Raw genomic sequence first — 9,321 nt, 5'->3', positions numbered from 1 at the left:
CACGGTTTTCTGCTTCCCGGCCCCATAATTTCACCCAGGCCCATCACGTGCAAGGCACCCAGGCCCCCGCCTCCTCTTCTACTTCAACGATCCACCAAGTGCACGGGACCCAGCCCACTTTGCATGACTTGCAGCTTGCCATGCCTGACCTCTCTGCCGAGCAGCACTCCCGTGTTCTAGCTGCTCTACGTGACACCACCACCCCTCCTCAGGCCAATGCCGTGCTCACTACTGATTTTGCCCAAGGTTTGTTACCTGTCACCTCTCGTCATGGTCAATGGATTCTTGACAGTGGTGCTACGGATCATATTACTTCTTCCGCTTCATGTTTGGTTAATCGTTCTCCTTCACATTTGCCGCCTGTTTCTTTGCCTAGTGGTGCTTCCGCTCCCATTACTTTTACCGACACTCTTCCTTTAAATTCCTCAGTTACTTTGAAGGATGTTTTATGTGTCCCTAATTTCCGAGTGGACCTTTTATCGGTTGGTAAACTTACAGATGGATTATCGTGTTCCATAACCTTCTTTCCTTCTTGGTGTGTTTTGCAGGACTTGGTTTCGAAGGCGATGATTGGTGTGGGTAAGCGACGTGGCGATCTGTATTACCTTGTGGCCCTTACCTCTTCTCTCCCCACCCGTCAACCTCTCTGCAACATCATTACCATCCCCTCCTCCCTCTGGCATAGGCGTCTTGGTCACCCCTCCTCCACTCGTTTGCAAGCTTTAGCATCTAGCTCTCTTAATTGCACTTTTGATTCTAGTCATATTTGTGATGTTTGTCCGTTGGCAAAACAAACTCGTCAACCTTTTCTTTTGAGTTCAATTTCATCAACTTTCCCTTTTGCTTTAATTCATTGTGATATTTGGGGCCCGAATCGTCAATCTTCTCTTTCTGGTGCTAATTATTTCTTAACCATTGTGGATGATTTTTCTCGCTTTACGTGGGTCTTCCTCATGAAACATAAATCCGACACTCAACAATTAATTAAGGATTTTTTTGCTTATGTCACTACCCAATTTCGCACTACCATCCAATGCATTCGTACTGACAATGGTGGTGAATTTTTATCTCTTCGTAGTTTTTTCTCTGATCATGGGGTGCTTTTACAAACTTCTTGTGTTTATACCCCCCAACAAAATGGCGTTGTTGAAAGAAAACATCGTCATCTTCTTGAAACCGCTCGCGCCCTTCGTTTTCAATCCCATCTTCCTATCAAGTTTTGGGGGGAATGTGTTCTTACCACTACTTATCTCATCAATCGTCTCCCTACCCGTCTTCTCCATCATAAATCCCCATTTGAGGTTCTTTTTTCGAAAACCCCATCTTATGACCACTTCCGCGTCTTTGGTTGTCTGGCATATGCCACCTCTGTCACTCCCACCACCAAATTTTCCCCTTGGGTTCATCGTTGCATTTTTCTCGGTTATCCTCATGGACAAAAGGCCTATACCCTTTACGATCTCGACAATCACCGCATTTTCACTAGTCGAGACGTCATCTTTCACGAAAGTACTTTCCCTTATGCCGTTTCTCACCCTCCTATCCCATCCTCTTCGCCTACCCTACCCATCCCACCCCCTCTGGACTTTACATATAACCCACCCCTTCCTGCCCCGACGCCTCACCCTCCTCCACCTTCCTCCCCTTCCACGCCTCCCACAGATTCCCTTGCTGCCCCATTACCCGTCCCTCCCCATGCCCCTGCCCTCTCGGCATCCCCTTCTTCCCCCCCCCCCCCCCGCTACTTCCTTACCTTTCACCCTTTTACCCACAGACATCCCTACCCCCCCACTACCTACCAATCCTCCCCTTCCCCGCACCTCTTCCCGTGCCCATAAACCTCCATCCTATTTAAAAGACTACGTTTGCTCGCAGGTGATTCTTCCATCCCACCCATCTTCGACTTCGCAACCCGGTTCTACACAAGGTACGCGATATCCACTTTGTAATTTTCTCTCTTATCACCGTTACTCTCCCAGGCATTTTTCTTACATTAACTCTGTCAGTCGGACTGTGGAGCCTTCCTCCTTTGCCGAGGCTGCCACTGACCCCAATTGGCAACGTGCTATGACTGAGGAGCTTCAAGCTTTACATGCTAATGGTACTTGGACTTTAACTTCCTTGCCCCCTGGCAAAATTCCCATTGGTTGTAAGTGGGTGTACAAACTCAAGCACAATTCCGACGGCTCTATTGACCGCTACAAAGCTCGTTTGGTTGCTAAAGGCTTCACTCAGGTTGAAGGTATTGATTATCATGACACTTTTTCTCCTACTGCTAAGATGATTACGGTGCGTTGTCTTCTTGCTCTTGCTGCTAGTCAGTCTTGGTCTCTTCATCAGCTTGATGTTAATAATGCTTTCTTACATGGTGACTTACATGAAGAAATCTATATGTCTCCTCCTCCTGGTCTTCGGCGACAGGGGGAGAATCTTGTGTGTCGCCTTCACAAGTCACTTTATGGTCTTAAGCAGGCTTCTCGCCAATGGTTTGCCAAATTCACTAGTGCCATCATTTCTGCCGGTTTTCAACAATCCAAAGCTGACTATTCATTGTTCACTAAAAAGTCTGGTATTTCTTTCACAGCTTTGCTCATTTATGTGGATGATATTGTGATTACAGGCAATGATGCTAGTGCCATTAATTCTCTGAAGTCTTTTCTCCGTGATCATTTTCGGATAAAAGACCTTGGTGATTTAAAATATTTTTTGGGTATTGAGGTTTCTCGTTCCAAACAAGGGATTTATATTTCTCAACGCAAGTATGCATTAGAGATTCTCAATGACTATGGTTTTTTGGGAGCACGACCCATTGCTTTTCCTATGGATGACACAAAATTATCTGATAAAGGAGAACTTCTCAAGGATCCTGAAAAGTATTGACGATTAGTAGGTCGGTTAATATATCTCACTATCACTCGGCCGGATATCACCTATTCTGTGCATGTTCTAAGCCGTTTTATGCACGAGCCAAGGATATCTCATATGGATGCTGCGTTTCGTATTGTTCGTTATTTGAAGGCTACTCCAGGTCAAGGTTTATTATTTCGTTCTGACAACCAGACCAAGTTAACTGTGTTTTGTGATTCTGATTGGGCAGGTTGCCCTATCACTCGCCGTTCGACTACTGGGTATTGTGTATTCTTGGGCGGTTCTTTGATTTCTTGGCGGACGAAACGACAGAAAACCGTTTCGCTCTCTTCAGCAGAGGCGGAATATAGGGCCATGGCAGGTGCTTGTTGCGAGATAGTTTGGCTTCGTTTTTTGTTGAAGGATTTGAACATTCCTTTGGATGGTCCTTCCATTTTATTTTGTGATAATCAAGCAGCGTTACATATAGCTGCCAATCCTGTTTTTCATGAACGAACTCGTCACATTGAGATGGATTGTCACTTTATACGAGATAAGATTGTAGATGGCACAATAGAGACCAAGCATGTGGGTACGGCACAACAGTTGGCAGACTTGTTTACCAAACCTCTTGGGAAAGAAAAGTTTTCGGGTATGTTACGCAAGTTGGGAGTTCTTGACATCCACTCTCCAACTTGAGGGGGAGTGTTAGACAAATAAGGAATATGGTTGGAGTCCTTGTGTAATTGTATATAATATTATTATTGGAAGAATAAGCCGTCCTACAGTCGTCCTACCTTGTCCTACCTTGTCCTACCTACACACTAGCCGTCCTACAGCCGTCAAGCCGTCCTACAGCCGTCCTACCTTGTCCTCTACAGCCGTCCTACCTTGTCCTACCTACACACTAGGACGGCTACCTTGTCCTACCTACACATTTGTATCATGTATATATATCCTTGTAATCTTGTAGAGAAAGATAATGAAAAATTAAGCATTCTCTTCCATTTGCATTCTCTTCCATAAGCATTCTCTTCCATTTGCATTCTCTTCCATTTTTCCACATTCATGTATCAATAACAAATATAATTTTTAGCCTACATACCTTTTTCTACATTTATGTTCTATTTGGTTTGTTTTTCATATTTTTGAAGAAGGGGAATTTTCCAAATGTCATGTCAACTTACATTTTCAATGTCATATGAATTAAAATTTGAGCAATTTATGCTAATTTTTTTAAATCATTAATTTGTTCTTACCATACTTCTGTTTAATTTTCCATGCAAAATAAATTGCACATTACCTGTGTTCAAGGTTATTTCGATGGTTTCAACACCTCACTCTCCTTCTAATAAGTTGTCTTCGACAATAAAAATTCTAGGTTTTCTCAAAAAATACAAACAAAGAAAAATTGATTGATGTGGTATACGATGATCTAAGAGTTTCCCATTCATAAAAAACAAACAACTTGCACTCACTTCTCTTTATTCCGAAGTGTAGATTCAAAATATGATCACTGAAAACCCTCTAATTTATGATGTAGTAAAATAATTTCTTTATATTAAAATGTTAAAAAAAAACCTCTATACGCAAATTATGTGCAAGTCACATGACTTGAAAAACTTAACAAAATATGGATAAGATAACTACAAGGATGAGATGACGAATGATAATAATTTCAAAAATTTAGTATGTAAACTTAAAACAAAACATGGATGAGATGACGAATAATAATTTTGAAAAATTAGTATGACAATACGAGAATTGAAAAAATGTTTATAAATTCAATGACATTTCAAAAGTGTAAGTGACTCTATACTACAATAGTAAAATGGTGTAGTATACTTATGCAACAGGGTAAGTTTAAATCCCATTCTACTTGAAAAATGATCATGCAGCTTCATCCCCATACCTCTCACTCAGGCAACGGGTGTTCTTTTTATTCTTTTTTTTTTTTTTTTTTTTTCTTTTTTTTTCTTTTGTGTTCACGTTCAGAACTCTTCTATGGTCATATTATATTGTACTACTTGGTAAGAGATCGTTTGGAATTGATTTTGTAGCAACCACTTGGAGGCTCACAAGTGCTTCTGCCGTCTTTAGGAAGGGTGTTTCTTGAAAGTCGAACACACCTTGAAAAGCAATGGAAGCAAACACTTCTCAAATACGCTTATATGGTGCAAAAGAACTTTTATTTACGAGCACTTTTAACTGTCAGAAGCACATTTAGCCACAAACATTTTGACAGATCCCAGGTTTTGCATTACTAATCTTGTTCAAAAATGCACACAACCTCAAATTTTGTTTCAATTACAGGACAACCTCAATCAAGCCTTACTGTCGATGGTCATCGGCACCAGCTCCTGTTGTTCATTTTTGCAAATATGTTGCCGTAGAACTGCGCGTCCTTCTTGTTGTACTCTCTCACTTTTTGAGGACCTTGTTATCTTTGGTAACATCAGAAACCGTCTTCCACGATACCAACTTGAGCGCTATCTCAAGGGTCGCATTTGGTGGCACAGCGCCTTCATCCCCTATAGCTGGCCTTCCCGCCTCGCCAAATCCATCTACAAAATTACAGCTGTTAAGTTTTCATCTTGTGAATAAATTTGAATACTCTCAATAAAATAAGCAATCGACAAGTAAGCATATGGGCACAGGACTCACATTGTGGCTTTATTGTCAAAAGGACCTTTTCTCAAAAACCCGTCTCCTGGATGTTGTATACAATGCCTTAAACAATGAGCTTGTTAGAACACAAACTCGGGTGAAAAGCACCATTGTCCAGGTGGATGCAGCTCCATTTAAGCAATGGTACCTCCAGCATTATGGAGTTGAAATTGGCAGAAAGAAGAAGTCTGCTGTTGCTAAGAAGGATACCCCATAGGCAGGCTTTTTGTGAATTCACACACCTTTTGTGAATTCAGGTCTTGGCGAGCAATTCCCAAGTTTGGAGGCTTGGTATGGAATGACGGAGAGTGCACAGGTGAGATGCCCTGGCTGCCACGATGAATCATGCACTGTATTTTATTTGTTGTTTTTTACTTGAATGAATCTAAACGGGTTTTATTACTCATTTATGTTTCGTCCAGTGGTTAGTTAACCCTCCTCTACTTGCCATAATCTTCTAATCATCACTGCCTCATGTGCTTTATAAAAAAAGAATGGGCGATCCCAAGTCAACAAGGCTCCCGGGTTGCGAGAGTTGGGGGAAGAACGTCTATTGTACGCAGCCTTGCTTAGCAAAGAGGCTGTTTCTCCGTCTCATGTGCTGTATAATGCATTTGATATTCCTGGATTTCCCATTGCCTAGTTTCTTTCACGATGCTTAATATACAAAATTTAGATGGAGGAAATGAGAATTTTTAAGCTCAATACCATGATCAATGGATTGTGTTATGTTTTTTTATCATGAGGTGAATGACAATTTCATTTCATCATCACACTAACTAGTTCTATCTTTATATGTACAAGCAGGAAGGAGAAGGAACTACGGAGGAAGCAAAGAAGAGTAATGCCGCCGGAAAGCTTGAGAAGCATCAGCAAGTTTGCACGCTAAACTCCCAGATTGAAGGACAGTTTGGGGGTGAGTGATTTTTGGCTTTGCATATATCTTCCCGTCCTTGCGAATGTGGCAGGGCAGAGCTGATGGCTGAGTTTAATAACTCGTTTTAATACATTCGATTGTATTTGTTTTCTGCATCATCTTATTTTGTTTCGTAAACTAATCTGTCAGGCACATCTTGGAAGGTAAGGAGCCTGAGTTTTACATGACCAAGCTCTAGAGGAAGAAGCGAGAGGGTGTTGGCGTTGCTGCATAAACAGTTTGTTGACGCTGATATAAGAGCCACCATCTTACATTGATGACAGACTAATCCCGCTTGTTAAACAGTCCCAGAACTACACAACATCGTACTTTCGATAACGAAATACATTCATGGGAGTTCAAACCCGGATTGAGGATTTCAGTTGTTATGAATTCGATTCCAAATGTTGTTGGAATCATTTGAAAACCCACATACTTTTTTCAGTCGATATGCTCCCTCGGTTCAAAACCGAGAAAGCATGGGCTGAGCATCATATTTTTTTGGCCCGTTTGAGTCAATGCGTTGCAAATAAAAACGTGGGCCGGAAACAAAATGGGCCCAGAAAATACCTCTATAAAGCCCACCTGTTCTGTCCATGAATTTGCATTGCTTCTGAAGACAGAGAGAGATTATGCGACGATGAGTGGGGGCGGACGAAACGTGAACGGAAACTTAAACGCGGTGTTCTACTCGGAGGCGTATCATCCGATTCAGGCGGGAAGCATAGACGGCACCGACACTCTCCCTCACGACAACGCCGTCTACCGAGCCTTCCTCTGCTCCTCCGCTGGCCTCTGTAACCACACACTCTCTCTCTTCTCCTCCTTTTTTTCCTTTTTTCTCTTATATCCCTACCCTTTGCTTCTTCTTATTTATACTTTGGCCCTGTAACTCTTTTTCTTTTGCAGAGGACCCCCTGGGCGACCCCAAGCTCCTCGGCGATCCTTATTGCACTCTCTTCGTTGGTCACCTTTCTCATCTCACTACCGAACGCACTCTTCGCAAGGTTCATCTCTCTCGCTCTCTCTCACTTTCTGTTTGGTTGCCCAGAAAATTGAGAAAAGAAAGAAACAGGAAGAAAGTTGTTCAACTGTGATCGGTAGAAACCCAATTAAGTGGAAGTTCTTGGTCTAAAAACGAATTTTGAACTTGGGTTTTCAGGCTATGAGCAAGTACGGTCGGGTCAAAAGCTTGCGCTTGGTCAGGCACATTGGTGAGCTTCTTAATTTTGCTTTGAATTCGAGCTCCGTACAAAATTTCACAACATTACAACTACAATGCTCTTGAATAGTAATATAGTCTGCATACTGGCTTGCAGAATTTTATGTTTCTATTTTGACACTGTAATGCTATGAGAGTCCATCTTTGTAATTTGATTGGTGCAATTTTTCCAGTAACTGGTGCTTCGCGCGGATATGCTTTTGTTGAATATGAAACCGAAGGGGAGATGCAGCGTGCATATAAGGTGCTCCAACTTTTTAGCCACTCTCTCTAGTCTATACGATAATGGTATTGGTGATGGATTCTTGTACTGTTGATGCAGCGTGCACATTCTTGTACTGTTGATGGATTTCGCTTCAAGCATAATGGTATTGGTGAAAACCGCATTTTCGCCCTTCTTCATGGTTTTGATTCCTTCATCCCATCCCTTAATCACTTGTCCTGAAATTAACCAATTGAATCATAACCCAAAATACGGCTCAGTAAGAGGAAAATTTAACAAAATGTTATCCCCTCGAATCAAGAATTGCTCCATTGGGACCGAAAGATCACGAATTCGAGTCATAAAAACAGCCTCATTTCAAAGCAAGAGTAAGGCTGCGATAAATGTTCCCCACCCCTCACAAAGTGAGAGCCTTGTTGGCTTATGGTCGCCCTTTACATATATAAACACAATTGAAAACAATGATAAAGTGGAAATGAATCAATCACCTTGTCCGAGATTGAACTTGAAAGGGGTCCCACGGTCACGGCTTGAATCGAATTTGGTTCCGTCCAGCAGAGTCCCAGTGTAATGCACTGCAAAATTACCACCAGCCAAATAGTACCAACGCTCACCATCAAACAACACACATATACATATATGTATGTATGCGCGTGTGTATAAGTATAGTGTATATATATATATATAATTATACCTTCAACTTCGTCGCCGGAGCCGGGAGTGTCCCAGCCTTCACCCTCTTTAAGGAGCTTCTTCTTGAGGCCGTTCTTCCCGATCTCCTTCTCATCACCAACCTTGAGAGTTGGGCTAGTTGCGTCGTCCTCGGCGTCGGGAAGGTCCAAGTCACCGGGGTCGTTGAGGCTGTTGGTGGCAGCTGAGAAATCAAAGTCGTCTTCCATGGCCACTTCCTGACCCGATTGCAATGGGCGTTTAATGCTATTGAACAAGCAAGCGCGAAACAGAACAGTGAATGCAGAGGCTTTTTCGAATTGCGGAGAGAGAGAGGCAGAGGAGAGAGAAAAAGAGAGGAGAGTCTAGAGAGTTCTGAAACGTGACATGGTCAGGATGGTTCCAGAATTATCACCATTTTTGACGAACTTTGTTATAAGATACAGTCTTGCAATAAAAAAAAATAATTATTCCATTAAAAATAAATAAAATATATAAATTAGTTTGGCCTCCATTACAGGATTTTTTTTCTTATAAGGATTTTAAGAATATAGTGATCAGGACCGTCCATCTGATAAGAATCTTTTTTCGTTTAGGGTCGGTTCATAATTTGAATCATAATATAATTGAATGATCATCTCAACGAAGTTTAACTAAAATTGAAAGACGTTTAATTATTTAATAAGAATTTATTATATATAATTAAAATTTAATCTCTAATTTCATAAATATTAGGTTTCATAAAGATTATCAATTATGGCAACAAATAAAAGAAAT

The 9,321-nt window shown here is 41.6% G+C and overlaps 1 protein-coding gene and 1 pseudogene across 1 annotated transcript; one reads left to right on the top strand and one right to left on the bottom strand.

Moving 5' to 3' along the window:
- Positions 1–5,494: 5,494 nt before the first annotated feature.
- Positions 5,495–6,438, top strand: LOC148697274 (small ribosomal subunit protein eS8 pseudogene; annotated as a pseudogene).
- A 1,207-nt stretch (positions 6,439–7,645) lies between these two features.
- Positions 7,646–8,914, bottom strand: LOC137723195 (peptidyl-prolyl cis-trans isomerase FKBP65-like). The gene is made up of 3 exons (XM_088692207.1): positions 8,570–8,914; positions 8,364–8,450; positions 7,646–8,093 (listed from the first exon to the last, which is right to left on the bottom strand). Exons 1-3 carry the CDS (start codon positions 8,772–8,774, stop codon positions 7,762–7,764), a joined length of 624 nt encoding a protein of 207 aa, XP_088548333.1. The 5' UTR covers positions 8,775–8,914; the 3' UTR covers positions 7,646–7,761.
- Positions 8,915–9,321: the final 407 nt, after the last annotated feature.

This window comes from Pyrus communis, chromosome 4, assembly GCF_041283825.1.
Source record: "Pyrus communis isolate YQ-2024b chromosome 4, ASM4128382v1, whole genome shotgun sequence".
NCBI classification, from domain to species: Eukaryota; Viridiplantae; Streptophyta; class Magnoliopsida; order Rosales; family Rosaceae; genus Pyrus; species Pyrus communis.
The sequence above is the reverse complement of the archived record's forward strand: the minus strand, read 5'-3'. Positions and strand labels throughout refer to the sequence as shown.

Excerpts from the sequence above, each read along its gene's own strand:
- LOC137723195 (XM_088692207.1), bottom strand. The coding sequence starts at position 8,774 with ATGGAAGACGACTTTGATTTCTCAGCTGCCACCAACAGCCTCAACGAC. Across the intron at positions 8,451-8,569 it reads CTCCGGCGACGAAGTTGAAG|TGCATTACACTGGGACTCTG; the intron begins GTATAATTATAT and ends GTAATTTTGCAG. Across the intron at positions 8,094-8,363 it reads CAAGTTCAATCTCGGACAAG|GACAAGTGATTAAGGGATGG; the intron begins GTGATTGATTCA and ends GGTTAATTTCAG.